The sequence below is a fragment of the Vipera ursinii genome (assembly GCF_947247035.1).
Source record: "Vipera ursinii genome assembly, chromosome: 6".
Lineage (NCBI taxonomy): Eukaryota > Metazoa > Chordata > Lepidosauria > Squamata > Viperidae > Vipera > Vipera ursinii.
Window position 1 is genome coordinate 79394108 of NC_139515.1, and position 16813 is coordinate 79410920.

Sequence of the window (16813 nt, forward strand, 5' to 3'; positions counted from 1 at the left end):
TGTTTTGTCCTGGTTTTCTTCCTATGGCTTAGAGAGAATGACCTGCCTAAGGTCACCTTGATGGCTTCATGGATAAGGAGGGACTAGAATTCACAGTCTCCCAGTTTCTAGTTTAGTATCTTAATCACTATATCAAAGTGGCTCTCCTTCCCAATACATGAAAACAACAAAGGACAAATACAGTTGTTTAGAAGACATGCACTCTAGTCTTACTATCTCAGAACTTGCAGAAAGTGAACATCAGGAGACTTCTATGCTTCTTTCTATAATCAGTACAATCCCTGGATCAAGTTTTCCTACCATGATGCGTTTCTGGCTGGGATAGTGGACTTCATTTCCCAGGTTAACTTGGAAAACTTGTAAGTTGAAAGTGGATACTTCCAATTGCTTTTTTTTAATACTCTCAACAGGAGGGGGGCTTATATTATATCTATATGATTGTCATCAGTAGCATCTGCAGTCAACCTCCATGATGTCAAAATGAAATGTGTGCAGTGATTTTATTGTTGTTGTTCAGCTGCTAAACCATGTCCAACTCTTCATAATCCCATGGACCATCACACACAAGGCCCCCTATTCTCCACTATCTCCCTGAGTCTGTTCAAACTCATGTCCACTACATCAATGACACTATCTAACCATCTTATCCTCTGCCATCCTTCTCCTTTTGCCTTCAGTCTTGCCCAACATCAGAGGTTTTTTTTAAATGAGTCCTCTATTCTCATTTGGTGGTCAAAATTTTTGAGCCTCAGCTTCAGGATCTGTCTTTCCAAAGGACAATCAGGGTTGATTTGCTTTAGGATTGATTGATTTGAACTCCTTGTCCAGTGATGCCATCATGCAATATTGCCTTTACTTATCTGCATTTCAGTGTAGATTGCAGAATTTGTGTGGTTGTCATGCACTTTTCTTAATTTCCTCCTACCCCAATGTTAAGTTGTTCGCAATCCTTAATGAGATTGATCTCATCTCTGGCCATCTCATTGCTGCTCTAGACCCAGTTTTATCACAACAGAATACATATTTCATGTGAATTCAGCCAACTGTAATTAACTGAGTAAACAAATCACAGCTTAGTGGGATGTGCGGACTAAGATATTTTGGCTCCACTGTCCCTGAGAACTTTCCGATCTCCTTAGCAGTAACCCACAATTGTAGCTAAACGTTTTTCAATATTTTTGCCTACTTTTCAAACAATTACTGACTCCCGTAGGGGCACAAATCATAAAACAGAGATCCTGTCTATTGAAAGTTAAAGTATTTTGTGAGTGAGTGAATGTGTGTGTATATAAGAGTGAGACAGCACACTCATACACAGCATACTAAAAAGACAACATACTAGACAGCATACTAAAAAGCAGAGACATCACCCTGCCAACAAAAGTGCATATAGTCAAGACTATGGTTTTCCCAATTATGATGTATGGCTGTGAATGCTGGACCATAAGAAAGGCTGAGCATGAAAGAATTGAGGCCTTTGAACTATGGTGCTGGAGAAGACTCCTGCGAGTCCCTTGGACTGCAAGGCGATCAAACCGATCAGTCCTAGAGGAGATCAACCCTGACTGCTCTTTAGAAGGTCAGATCCTGAAGCTGAAACTCAAATACTTTGGCCACCTAATGAGAAGGAAGGACTCACTGGAGAAGAGCCTCATGCTGGGAAAGGTTGAGGGCAAGAGAAGAACGTTTAGTTTAGTTTAGTTTAGTTTATTGAATTTATATACCGCCCTTTTCCCATAGGACTCAGGGCGGTTTACAAAGTATTTAAAAACGTCAATACAATACAAAAGTTAAAGACAGTTAAAATAATTAAATTTAATCCCTGAACAAATATAAAACCCCATTTAAAAACTCTCAGCCTGGGCCGGAAAGCTCAAAGAGCCAGGTCTTCACGTCCCAGTGGAATGACCGAAGGTCGGGGGCAGTCCTAAGCTCCACAGGCAGCTGGTTCCAAAGGGCAGGTGCACCCACTGAGAAGGCCCTCCCCCTGGGTGTTATCCGCCGGCAGTCTTTTACCGGTGGCACCCTGAGAAGGCCCTCCATGTGGGAGCGCACAGGACGAAGGGAACTTGATGCCGGCAGCAGGTGTTCCCTTAAATATCCCGGACCCAAGCCATTTAGGGCTTTATAGGTCATCACCAGCACCTTGAATCTCACCCGGAGGGCAACTGGAAGCCAATGCAGCTCACGGAGTAGAGGTGTTACATGGGAGTATCGGGAAATCCCCATCACAACTCGCGCAGCAGCATTCTGCACCAGCTGAAGTCTCCGAGTGGTCCTCAAGGACAGCCCCATATAGAGAGCGTTGCAGTAGTCTAAATGGGAGGTCACAAGCGCATGGGTGACTGTGCGTAGGGCATCTCGGTCCAGATAGGGTCGCAACTGGCGCACCAGGTGAACCTGGGCAAAAGCCCCTCTGGTCACAGATACCTATGTGATCTTCAAAACTGAGCCGTGAATCCAGGAGGACACCCAAGTTGCGAGCCCTATCAACGGGGGGTAACACCTCACCCCCCATCGTTAAAGATGGAATAGTCTGGTTAACCCGAGATGCCGGTATGCACAGCCACTCAGTCTTGGCAGGATTGAGACGAAGCCTGTTTCTCCCCATCCAGACCTGGACCGCCTCCAGGCAATGGGACATCATGGTGAGGGCATCACTGGGTTGGTTCAGGGTGGAGAAAAAAAGTTGGGTGTCATCAGCAAGAAAGGGATGACAGAGAATGAGGTGGCTGGATGGAGTCATTGAAGCAGTAGGCCTGAGCTTAAAGGGACTCCAGAAGATGGTAGAGGACAGGAAGGCCTGGAGGAACATTGTCCATGGGGTCATGAGGGGTCAGACATGACTTTGCAACTAACAACAATGAGAGTGAGAGAATGAGAGATAGCACATTCCTAAGAGCAGAAATCTCACTTGAGCAATGTTAGTGAAGTAGAGTTGATAAGTAAACCAAAAAGATTTACTTACTGGGAATTAATTATAGACCTAAGCAAAGCCTACCACTTTATTAACTGCCTCCTACCAGGAGGAGAGTCAAACAGTATATGGTCCATGCATTTGATCTGAGAATTAAAGCAGAAAGAACTGTCCTCACATTAGCAATCTCCTAGACCACCATTTCATAACCTGGGTATGTTCATGATATGTGGACTTCCCAAGCCAACAGGCCATTGCTAAGAATTTCGGGAGTTGAAGCAGTTGGGAAATGTTAATGTAGACAAAGAACAGGAGTCATAAGTAAAAAGGGGATATGGGATAAGTCTTTAATTCTATTTCCCCCTTTTGATCACTAGATTAGGAAATATAAAGAGAAGGTTCCACAGGAATTGGCCCTCCAAAACTGCCATATCATGTTTACAAAGTAGAAAGCCAGAGGAAAAAAAGGAATGGAGTGTAAAGGGGAGCTATAAGAGGGAAATTTGGTTCTCTAAATTCAGGATTTGGAATTAACTTCACCACGGGGGAAAAAAAATCTGTGTACTTGATAGAAGTCAACACCACCTTAATGGCACACAATCCTGATCCTTATCATCAACTTTGAGATGAAGCAGAGAAATGTAAGTAGATACATTTATATCCACCACAGACAAGTTTCCTTTACTAGCTGTAATTTCTTTACTATTAAATTTATATTCTGGTTTCTACCAAAGACTAATGAGGGGAAATAGCATCAGTGACCCTTGTTTCTTTGATCAACGAATGGAACCCACCATGCTTGTTCTCTGTTCTTCTCTTAGGCCTATGGTTCTTTCTAGAAGACTTGAATACCAATTTCTTTTGGCCCCAGTGAATACTTTCCCAATATAAATCTTGTTCAGCATAGCAGATTTGACTAGATCTAAGTGACCTACCTAGCTGGCTTCCGACATTCCAGAATTCTTGAGGATCATAATTTGAAGAGTCTGTTCTGGATCCCTTGGGGTAGATTCTTGTAAGGAAGCGGACTGTGTGCAAGACAAAGTCAGGAGCTGCAAAAAAAAAAAGACGTGTTCAAAATGTTATTGCAAAGAAATATACCTAATTTTGTTACTCTCTGTTATTGGTTCATTTCTCCTTTTATTGCTTCTTTTATTATGCATATTTTTGCATTGTTTCGAAGAATGCTTTTCTCAACTGTTTTGACCTACTTTCTGAGGTTATTGCAAACCTTTTTTTTTTGCAAAGAGAAGCAATATGTAAATATTTTAAATGAAATGAATAAGTGTAGGAAAGGCTACAGACAATTTTAAAATAGCAAATATACCAAGTTGATAATATTTTAAAAGGGAATTTGTGTATGCTGACAACAAATTCACCACATGTATTTATGCTGTCTGCCTTTTGGGAGAGAGAGCACCAGAGCTAGTTTGGAGTAGTAGTAAGGCACTAGTCTAGAAACTGGAAGATTGTGAATTCCAGCACTGCCTTAAGCATGAAAGATATCTGGATGATTTGGGACCAAACACCAGGAGACTGTAAGTTCTAGTCCCGCCTTAGGTGTGAAAGTCAGGTGTGGTCCAGTCACTCCCTCTCGGCTCTAGGAAGAAGACAAGGGCAAATCACTTCCAAAAATCTTGCCAAGTAAACTGCAAGGACTAGTCAAGTCATCACCAGGAGTCAACAATGACTCAAAGGCACAATATATCTGAAAGTAGTTTAGCCATGAAGGAACTACATTGATTTAACAGCAATTCAGTTAAAAGAATTTCAGGAGAATTGTTACGGGTATTCTTGAACTTCCTTATCTCTGGGGTGACCAAGGGATGTATATAGGCTAAATGTGAGCAGTCAACCTGCCTTCTCATGGTTTCATGAAAGATCAAGACAAGGCACCAAGAGGAAACTCCTATTGCTTATTGCTTTAGTTGTTTTCAGCAAGAGTACCATTGTCAGCAAGGGGGAGGGGGTGTCTGAAATGTCTCCTCTTCCTGAAGAAATTCAGATAAATTGTCCACCCAATTTCTCTACCTTTACATTTGCTGGATAATTTCAAAAAGGCCAACTATCCTGACAACCAACTCGCTCAAAGATTTTGCCTTGATCCCTATCTCTGGCAGAACACCTATGCAAGCATTATGGGCCACGTTCTGTGTGAACATCCTCTTGAAGAAAAATGGCATGATTAAGCCAACTGTTGGAAGTCCAATTTGGAAGATTTATTCCAGTTTAAGTAGCAGAAGGGAGGAAGGTAGATAAATTGAGAAGCCTCGAGGTTACATCTACTGTAAATATCAGGCAGGAGAGTATATTTCTGTCTTGCCCTGCTAGGTGGCAATGTTTAACTGACTTGGTTGATCTTAAAAGAAAATGGCAAATAGGGTCAGCCCTGGTTAGCATTTAGATGGAAGGTAGTGAGAAGTCTCAGGACTGAGGCTAGATATATATGTATATATATATATATATGTGTGTATATATATATATATATATATATATATATATATATATATATATATATATATATATATATTCGAACCTGGGCTGATTGCACATTAGGCAGTTGTTTTAACCTCTAGGCCACAAGCTCTATCTCATTTTGTTAGCTGAGAAGCAAGGGAGATATGTGTTAAATGCTTGTTAACACATTCGAATCTCAAAAGGGTATGGCTGACTGATGAAAACAAATAAGTTTGAAATGCATATCAGTCTCCCTTTAATTCTTTGTTAGCAATCTAAAATTTACACAAATATGAGCTGTCACTGTTGTGACTACTGCCTGTGGATGGCCTTCGGTTAGGCCAAAACAGGAAATAAAGATTTGTCCCATGTTTGGGGCCTAGCAAGGTAATCTAAATAGTTAACAAGCATTTAACACATATCTCCCTTGCTTCTCAGCTAACAAAGTGAGATAGAGCTTGTGGCCTAAAGGTTAAAACAACTGCCTAATGTGCAATCAGCCCAGGTTCGAATCTCAGAAGGGTATGGCTGACTGATGAAAACAAATATGCTGGCTCCAAAACAAATAGAGAAACATGCAGCTCACTTAAGTATTATTTGAGGGTTGAAACTTCTATATTACCTCTCTTGCTGATGAGCTTCTGACCTTTCGTCTCTCCGATGGAATTATTTTGGTAGCATTTCTGCTTCTCCCTAGAATCCTCAAAACTCACAAACTTCCGAGAAGCAGTATAAATCACAAGTTCAGAGAGAAGCAAAGCAACTTTGACTTTATGGTCCTAAGAACAGAGATTGACAAATGGTATGCCTCTCAGAAGCGAAAGTAATGTGTGGCATCACGTTTAAGTACATCAGGAATGATAACATTGGGAAGACAGTATAGTTCTAGAATCTAGGTCCATGGTGTCAAACCTATGGCACGGATGCCACAGATGGCACGCAGAGCCCTCTCTGTGGGCACGCACGCCGTTGCCCCAGTCCTAGGCCTTCAGCTGGGTTTTATAAAACATTTTCACTTTAGGCCTCCAACACTGTGTACAAAACAAAAAAAAGTTCAATCAATCAGTAAATTTCAACTTCTTGTGGGGAAAAAAAGATCTCACAAAGTTGGAATTGATTGATTGAACTTTTTAGTCCCACCCAGTCTGCCGTTACCGCCGCAGCCATGCCCACCCAATTGGCCACACCCACCCAATTGGCCACACCCACCTGGCACCCGACGATACATAAGTGGGTTTTGGGTTGGAGTTTGGCACTCGCCATCACTGATCTAGGTAGACACATTCTTCAGTCTCCTCCCATTCAGTTTGAACAAGAGTTCTTTAGCCCTGGGATGGTCCCAAAGATGAAGATGGTCTCAGGATATTTGAATCTTTGCATATAAAAAGTTTCTGGACCATACCCTTGTGCTTCAGACATTTTTTTCCTACAGAAAACATTTTGATGGAATTATCCAGGCTGGATTGTGGTGGACATGTCGATGGCAAGGGATTAGGTGGGTTGCTAAAGACAAAAGCAGCTTTGTGCTAGTGTGAAAGAAGCTTCACCCCCTGCGTATGTGCACTGTGATGTCACTTTCATGCACATACGAAAGAGGTGGAATTTCTATTGGAACAGCACAGCTCCTTTGATGGTGCCTTGACAGCAAACAAAGTCCACAAGTCATAAAAGAGCCAAGGATGCCTATCTCTGGCCTAGACAATAAACTGATAAATGAAATTTGAGCCTAAAGAGGAAAAATAATGTAAGCATCTCAGAAGATATTCCTTAGTTTTCAGGAGAATAAAAGTGAGGGATGGGAAGGGATTTTTCAGAATTGCAAGATTATGTAACCTTACAATAAAGACAGAGCTCAAATAGGGGAAGAACTACTTGAGGACTCAAATGCATTGACATGGAAAGTTAGTTGGAAAGGAAGAAAGCCAGAGTAAGACTGAAGAAAATAGAGGTTTTGACCCATTAGATGGCACAGTATATTATTAAATAGATGTTTGAACATGGCTATGAGAATAGATAATTGTTAGAAATAAAAGTATTACTACAACTAGAAAGTTAGGATATGCAACTAGAATACTATATTTTGTTAGGAGAAGGGAAATATGAAAATGTCAAGAGGGTCTGAATAAGGGAAACTTTTGGTTACCCAAATATAATTTACAATGAGAAAACTATAAGCGATAGACACAGGATATTATATTATTAAACAGATGTTTGAATATGGTTAAGAAAATAGATAACTGTTAGAAATAAAAGTGTTATTATAACTAGAAGGATAGGATTTCTAACTAGAATATTACATTTTGTTATGAGTTGGGAAATATGAAAATTCTAAAAAGGATGAATAAGGGAAGCTTTTGGTTACCCAAATATAATATATTATGAGAAAATTATAAGCAATTATAAGAGATATTTTGAACATTGATGGGAATTTTTTTAAAAAAAAAAAAGCGGGAAAAACAGGATACTGATGGAACAAATGGATTTTAAGTGCAAATGCAATTGAGATATATTTTGGATAGAAAAGATATTATAAACTGACATTATTGATATTATGCATAATACCAGAAAAATGTGAGGAAGATGTCTATATTTAATTGTATATGTATTAACAGTAACAAGAATTTTATTTGCCCAGTGTGGAAAAATGCATACTACCGGAAGAAGAGAGGGTCAAGGAAGCACTGGATGGTGTAGTATTGGAACTAGACTGAGAAAATTAATATGTACCACTGAATTACCAATGGACCCATACAACACACTGTTTATTAAGTATTTATGATTGCAAAATTAGAAAATTAATAAAATATTTACACACAAAAAAAGACAAAGCTAGCACTCCTCACTGTGCTTCTTCCCTGGACTTCCTTATAAGGCTAACAGGATGGCAAAGAATTAGGGACTTTACTCATCAGCAACTGCCAGTTGCCCCCATTATGTGCTTTTAGAGAGAGGAAGAGGCTGTGAGTGAGATGGAGTAAGCAACTGAGAGAATGAGAGAGAAGAAGCAAGCACACAAAAGACAGGCTGTGACAGAGCAAGGCCCTGAGAAAGAACATAGATATCCCTAGGGTACGCAACCTTGGCTCTTTCATGACTCGTGGACTTCAACTCCCAGAATTCCTGAGCCAGCCATGCTGAGGGGAAAGGGAAAAGTTTCCAAGCTGAGCCATGCTGGCTCAGGAATTCTGGGAGTTGAAGTCCACGAGTCATACAAGAGCCAAGATTACCTACCCCTGCCCTAGGGCAGTGTTTCCCAACCTTGGCAGCTTGAAGATGTGTGGACCAACTCCCAGAATTCCACAGCTGGAATTCTTTCACGATGGCTTCATTAGTGTTCCTGCAATAAATCTACTCACTGGGACTTTAATGTCTTTGGAAGTCAATTCTTGCAGTTTCTTGCCCAGCTTGTCGAGCCTGCAAGTGTTTGTTTTCTTATTTTGAAAGTATGAAGGCAACGTTGCTGTGGATAATGGCCCTTGGCTTACCTTGCCCTTTTCTTTAGTCTGCTTCCGAATGAGCACTTTCTTTAGCATACGTCCGCTACGTTCGTCATCTTCATCCTCTGACTCCAGGGTATCCTCCGTTTCTTCTGTAAGACCCTGGTATTTCTGACCCCTCCGTTGAAGGGTGTCTTGGAGTGATCCAGCTTTCTTATTTTTTATCAGGATCTTTAATTTCAATTGCTACGAAGGGGGAAAGGGCACCTATTCAGCATGGTAAGCTACAAAACTAAATGGCAAGGACAATTAAGATACGTTTCTAGTTCAGGGGTGTCAAACTGCCAGCCTGTGGGCCAGTTCCATCATGCGGAGACCACACACACACACACACACACAGACACACACACACACACAGCTCTGGCAATTGCAAATGTCGCAACACGTCACATGACATGGCGAGTTTGACACCCGTGTTCTAGTTTAATAAAAAGAAGGACTAGGCGTGACATGATAGCAGTGTTCCAATGTCTCGGGGGCTGCCCCAAAGAAGAGGGAGTCAAACTACTCTCCAAAGCACCTGAGGGCAGGACAAGAAGCAATGGATGGAAACTAAAAGAGAGAAGTAACCTAGAGCAGGGGTAGGCAACCTCGGCTTTTTTATGACTCATGGACTTCAACTCCCAGAATTCCTGAGTCAGCTATGAGTCATAAAAGAGCCAAGGTTGCCTACCCCTGACCTAGAACTAAGGAGAGATTTCCTGACAGTGAGAACATTTAATCAGTGGCAGGGCTTGCCTACCAAAGTTATGGGTGCTCCAACACTGGAAGTTTTTAAAGAAGAGATTGAACAACCATTTGTCTGAAATGGTATAGGGTTTCCTGCTTGAGTAGGGAGTTGGATTAGAAGACCTCCAAGGTCCCTTCCAACTCTATTCTATTCTAAGCTTTGCATTGACTGGAAGCAAAATGTGTATTGCCACCTCTTCCCAGCAAAATTGGTCCCAAATTAATTTTTTCATGAGAGACAAACGATCCATAGCAGAGATACCCATTTTTCATCCATATTTTTTTGTTTTTTCTAAGGAAGGAGCAGCATATGATTTTTACCTCTGGGGAGGGTAATTCTGTTGGCACAGCATTGTCAATGGTTGTAGTACACAAACTATCACCCAGGATGTCAAGGAGGTGAGCTGCCATCCTTTCTTGCTGTGGAGGGCTGCAGTGATTCTCCAGTGACAAAATGATGGGGTAATCAGAAGCCTGCAAATAAATTGAAGAGATTATAGGATATGCTACAGCAGGGGTCTTCAAACTTGGCTCTTTTATGACTTGTGGACTTCACCTCCCAGAATTCCACAGCCAGCCACAGTGCACACTGGCTGAGGAATTCTGGGAGCTGAAGTCCACAAGTCATAAAAGGGCCACCTTTGAAGACCCCTGTTCTACATAATCAAAGCATATCGGGACCGACAAAGACTATCCCCATACGTTTGCACACCTCCCGTAGTTTTAGCTCTTTCGCCTTCTGTGTTATTGTCATATCTCTTTAATTTTACATCATACTATTCTAGTCTCACACATACAATACTGATATTAAATATAGATTTAGTAATGTAATAATTTTATCCTTTGCATCTGCTATTTTAAACTATATTTCAAATGGTTTGGATAGTTTATATTTACATAACACATTTTACGTTTCTGTGTTTTAATTGTACACTGTCCAGAGTAGTTCAGTGTGGGAGATGGTTAATCTCCATTTGAGAAAGAAAGAAAGAAAGAAAGAAAGAAAGAAAGAAAGAAAGAAAGAAAGAAAGAAAGAAAGAAAGGAAGGAAGGAAGGAAGGAAGGAAGGAAGGAAGGAAGGAAGGAAGGAAGGAAAGAAAGAAAGAAAGAAAGAAAGAAAGAAAGAAAGAAAGAAAGAAAGAAAGAAAGAAAGAAAGAAAGAATATTCGGTTGTTATCCCACTGTTTTATCCAAACTGTATGCATCTCTGCCATACTTCCCCTTGTCTTCATAACCTTAATCTTGACATCTTAACGGTATTGGTATCAAAATTTTATACTTTGTGATTTAAATCTTAAGCAGCTCTGATATAGATTAGATTAGTACAATGGGACATTTGTAATTTTATCTCTGAATTTTACCTGTTATGTAAGTCAATGACCAAAATAACGGTATTTCTACTAAAACACATGTGCTGATTTATCTCTAATAATAAGTTCATCCTGCCATATTAAGAATACGGAATAGATACAAATGGATTGAAAGGAACTTCTCTGAATCTTTTTTCCTTCTTTTCTCTTTTTCTTCTACTATTTTCTCCCATTTCTCGCATTTTAAGATTTATATTTCTTTTCTTTAGTTTGTATTGATCTTTATCTACTTTTACTGTATATATATATACTGTATATAATTAGGGAGGTTGATCCTATCCCCCAACCAGGTCTATAATGCTCCATGAGGCTGTCCCTTTATGGAATTTTATCTAGAATTAGTCAAGATACGGTGAGATGCAGCTAGATATTATGCTACTAAGAGTATTGATTTATGTACCACAGGATTGTTCCAAAGGTGCTTTTTCAAGAGGCAACTGGACTTTCTTTGTTTTTCCTTGAAGACATTTCGCTTCTCATTCAAGAAGCTTCTTCAGTTTTGCTTCTTAGACGAGAAGTTAAATGTTTTCAAGAAAAAACAAAACAAAAAGTCTAGTTGCCTCTTGAAAAAGCATCTTTGGGACAACCATGACATGGATGACTGACAATCTCCATAAAGGATTGAACAGACAATCTAAGATTTCATATTTCATTGTGGGCTGGAATATAAAAGCTCATTAAGATAACTGGTATGATAATGGCACAATTTAGTCAGTTGGTCCTAAATTGGGTCCAACTGGCAGCAATTGTCCACATAAATGCCTGCCATGTTGACTTGATGCTGACAACTATCAGTAGTTCTTCCAAGGAAATTCTTGATTCTGTCTATCCATTTTTACCTTTTTTTTTCATTTACCACAGTTTAGACATGCAGAGTTGTTTTAGCCCATTCCTCACATGTCTGAATCATGTGAATTTCTGCTAACTCACCATCATCTCAAGAAAACAGTCAGCCTTTCCTTAGCCCAGGACCAATTGATTGATTCTTCTTGCTTTCTGTGGTACTCATCTCCAAATCCATAAAGTGAAAGCATCAATGTCTTTTCTCCCTGCACTTTCTAAATATTTCACTGTGACACCACTGAAAAGACCCTTCCTTTATTTATGGTGAACTCACTTGTCATAACAATAACCTTATCCTTTATCACCTTGTCCACATCTATCATGGCTTTCCTGCCAAGGATTAATCTCTTTACTACTTCAACCCACTATCCTTCTTTATCTATAAAGATAAAGAAATAAAAGTATCTACTAGCTTCCTGTCTTTTATAGTCACAAAACTTCACAAAACTTGCCGATGGTGGTGTAGATTGTTGTTGTTGTTAGTTGTGAAGTCGTGTCCGACTCATCGCGACCCTATGGACAATGTTCCTCCAGGCCTTCCTGTCCTCTACCATCTTCTGGAGTCCATTTAAGCTCACGCCTACTGCTTCAGTTACTCCATCCAGCCACCTCATTCTCTGTCGTCCCCTTCTTCTATTGCCCTCAATCTTTCCCAGCATTAGGCTCTTCTCCAGTGAGTCCTTCCTTCTCATTAGGTGGCCAAAGTATTTGAGTTTCACCTTCAGGATCTGGCCTTCTAAAGAGCAGTCAGGGTTGATCTCCTCTAGGACTGACCGGTTTGATTGCCGGTGGTGTAGATACCTTATATTTAATATTGGCTCAGATGTTTCATTTTTCATTTTTTACTTTCTGAAGGACTTTGTCTAAGTCTTCTTTACTTTGCCACCATCTGTATATCTGATGCCAGCATTTATTGCTTTTAAACCTGCTGTAACAAATTTGTTGCGTGACCTAAATAAATACAGGGCTATTCTCCTTATGTTGAATCACTCTGTTTTTCCAGACTCTGATTTTACACAGTTCTCTATAAAGATTCCTCCTAAGTTAATCAGTTGTTCTGGCACACTCATCAGTCTTAATATGTTCCAATTCTAGCATTATTTGCATAGTCAAAGGCCTTGCTGTTACCAGTGAAGCAAAGTTAAATGTTCTTGTTACTTTAACTTGTTATGTTAAATATCTGAACTTATGTCCTACTTATATACTTTATCATATTACATACTATTTAAAATAGTCATTTTGAAAGTTGATGACTTTAAGATGTGCTATTTTCTCAGAGCTGTTATGGGGCAATATAGAAATATTATGAATAAATAGAGCAATAAAACACCAATGGTGTTTTCAGTGATGTTGTCCTCATCAAGATGGACAGGGCGAAAATCTTTTTATGTTCCTTTGCAACCAGTAGCTAGAACCATCTTTAAAGTTCATCTGCCTAAGTTTTCTCTTCATTATTGCAGGTTCGCATCCCACCAGGCTCAAGGTTGACTCAGCCTTCCATCCTCCCAAGGTAGGTAAAATGAGGACCCAGATTGTTGGGGGCAATTAAGCTGACTTTGTAATAATGCCGCTTGGGGTGTGTGTGAAAGCCCTAATAAGCAGGCATATACATAGAATGAAGGCTACTGCTAAGCTTGTAAGCCGCCCTGAGTCTTCGGAGAATGGCGGGATATAAATGGAATTAAAATAAATAAATAAATTATCTGGCAATTACACATAAGGGGAACAGTTACATCTATAGGATAGGAAGCCATCCACGCTCATCCATCTCTATGAATTATGGACAGTTGCCTCTGCTTTGGTCAACCATGGGCACCACCTACCTCAAATGCATGTTTGTTTATAACAACGATGACATTCTGGAAGGTAATTTTGCTTGTCAGGGTATGTCCATGATAAACCACTGGCTCGTTATTTGGCCCATCCCAGCAGTCAATCTCCACGCAGCGGCATCCCCTTCTAAGGGAACTTTTAAAAGAAAAATGTGTTTGGAGGGTTTTCAGCAATGCAACAAAACATCCCATTTCAGCATCCATTTCAGCAGAACTCATTGTGGAGTTGTCTGTGTTGCTGCTTTTGTTTTGATGCTGTCTATACTTGGTCAGGAACTTGAAGGTGACAATTTACAAGCATTGGGTGGTTAAATCAGAATGTGCTTTCTAATTTGCAAGGTTATTTTTCAATAGCTCTTTATTGGGTGAGAGCTTGTTTTCGCACAGAACACAAAACTCATCACAACTGTTTTGTACCTACAGATCAGTAGGTTGCTTGGTTTCTACACCTTTATATTCAAATCATGATGTATTTGACAATTTCTCCCAGTGGAGGATCACCCATATTGGTGAGTTATGAGGCATGATATGACCTTGAAGTACCCATCATGTGTAGCTTTTCTTCAAAATTATTGAAAACTATATTAATTTTATCTTCACATCAGAAGATAAAAGTCACAACACTGACTAGACCAAAGTAATTCAATGAGTTTCATGGCTTGGAAAAGATCTGAAAGGAGAATCCAATCTTCTCCAAGCTGCTACCTTTCACATGTATGGATTTTAACTCCCTGAATTGTCAATAAGGGTAGGAGTAACTCTAAATTCTGGGAATTAAAGCCTGCAGATCTGACTGACCCGCAGAGATAACTTAATTCAGCTTGGTGGCATTCCAGTGTTCTTTGTGAGTTTTGCGCATATGCTACTGACTAAAAGGCAAGACTATAAGTAAATTTTCACCTTGCAGATGTCTTGTAACTACAACTCATAGTAATCCAAATGGTGTGCCATCTTTTCCAATGTACTCGAGGACATTGAGTTTTGGAACACTAGTGTAATTTGTTTTATGCTATTCTTAAACCATTTCAGAATCCTTCCCAAATCCCTATAAAAAGTGTAAGCTTCGGGGGGGGGAAGAATTAGATTTCAAAATATGAGTATGTTAAAACCTTTCCATTGTTTTCCCCCTTGTTCTTTGGACCAAGGTTCTTGGAGGTAATATCTTTAAGTGTTACTATTTTTCATCAAAAAACAGTACTTTAGACTTTTTCATATAGGTCCGCCCGTGTGTTTAGTCCATTCTCCAAATCATAAAGATATAAACATATGTCTAGTATCAGGAAAGTCTGAGCATCTTCCCTATGCATCTCCAAATCTCATTGCCTAGAAGCTACACAAAAAGCATGGCCACAATAACTGACTAACCGCAACTCCTGAATTGTTTGATCTTGCTAAAGAAAGAATATATCCTTCCTCCTGCAAGCTGACAACATTCGTTTAACCATTGTTTCTTGCAAAGAGAAAGCCATACAATAGAACTTAGGCATACACACCTCTCAAATAAATTGCATTCATTGATTGGCTGTGACAAATCCAGTGAAGTTGTCAAGCGTCATCCTATGATACATTGGCTATGTTGATATCTATGCATTCATATTGCGGTATTCTAATTGCTATCTGTTTGCATTTGCTTTTCCATTTGCACAAAATGATGAACAGAATGTTTACAGTACAATTTCCCCTAAGATATCAAACTTTTGCCACAGTCAACTACAGCAAAGGAATTATTGAAACAAGAGTCACTTCAGCAAGCTGAATATTCCTTTAGTCTCCTGTTTTGGCTACACTAATTATCCTGAATTGTGTCCTATTTCCGTTCTTAAATCTGGAAGCAGCCTAAAGTAGAGCTCATTTCAGATAAATGTTACAGATAAATAATATTTAGAAATAAACTTTAAAATTTCAAAGTGAATCGCAACATTGCAGCATGTCTGATGCTGGAAGAGTTATTCTTCTACCAATGGGCTGTGAGGCTCCTGAACGGGAAATAACTCTATGTATGACTGGCTTGCGAGGCCGGTGTGTTGTGCAATTAGCTCACATGGTGTAACAAGATGGTGGGTTTGTCGTCACTGTGAGTTGTGGAGGGGCATGAAGGGTGGCTCAGCCAATCTCACTGCACACATGTTGTACTTTGATAATAAAGGTTCATTCATTCATTCAATATCAATTTTATTTATGTATACGTTTACAGATATATCACATTCAAACATGTTTTTGTAGTAGTTAACAAAAATAATCCTAAGACCAGTAAAAGGAATTAACCCCCAGTTACATTCATTTGTTATTATATAATAATGATACAAACTACAGGTAATCCTTGACTTACAATGATTTGTTTAATGACCATTCAAAGTTACAACAGCACTGAAAAAAAATTACTTATGACCATTTTTCACACTTATGATTATTGCAGCATCCCCATGATCGAAATTTGGACTTTTAGCAACTTATTTATTTATTTATTTATTTAGTTGCATTTGTATACCGCCCTTTCCCTGAGGACTCAGGGCGGTTTACAGGGAATTAAAAAATCCAACATACAAAAGTTAAAACCATATTAAAAATATTAAATTAACCCTGTACACAATTTAAAACCCAATTAAAAAATTTCTCCTCAGCCTGGGCCCGAGAGCTCAAAGAGCCAGGTCTTCAGGCCCCGGCGGAATGATCGGAGGTCGGGGGCAGTTCTCAGCTCCACCGGCAGCTGGTTCCAGAGGGCAGGCGCTCCCACTGAGAAGGCCCTATCCCTGGGTGTCACCCGCCGGCAATCTCTCACCGGCGGAACCCTGAGCAGACCCTCCCTGTGGGAGCGCACTGGGCGAAGGGCGTTTGATGCCGGCAGCAGGTGTTCCCTCAAATAACCCGGACCCAGGCCATGTAGGGCTTTATAGGTAATAACCAGCACCTTGAATTTCACCCGGAGGGCAACCGGAAGCCAATGCAGCTCGCGGAGTAGAGGTGTTACATGGGAGTATCGGGAAACCCCCATTACAACTCGCGCAGCCGCATTCTGCACCAGTTGAAGCCTCCGAGTGGTCTTCAAGGGCAGCCCCATGTAGAGAGCGTTACAGTAGTCCAAACGGGAGGTCACAAGCGCATGAGTGACTGTGCGTAGGGCGTCTCGGTCCAGATAGGGACGCAACTGGCGCACCAGGCGAACCTGTGC

The 16813-nt window shown here is 40.2% G+C and overlaps 1 protein-coding gene across 1 annotated transcript in view; it reads right to left on the reverse strand.

Annotated features, from left to right (window-relative positions):
* The window catches only part of LOC310642675 (1-phosphatidylinositol 4,5-bisphosphate phosphodiesterase zeta-1-like), a gene marked incomplete at both ends in the record, with an annotated part of 51382 nt that overhangs the window by 10948 nt on the left and 23621 nt on the right, over positions 1 to 16813 (reverse strand). Inside the window, 5 exons of the mRNA XM_083366561.1 lie at positions 3853 to 3969; positions 5997 to 6153; positions 8860 to 9005; positions 9771 to 10074; positions 13636 to 13780. Of these exons, the coding sequence (XP_083222687.1) occupies positions 3853 to 3969; positions 5997 to 6153; positions 8860 to 9005; positions 9771 to 10074; positions 13636 to 13780 (869 nt within the window). The remainder of the gene's footprint in view (positions 1 to 3852; positions 3970 to 5996; positions 6154 to 8859; positions 9006 to 9770; positions 10075 to 13635; positions 13781 to 16813) is intronic.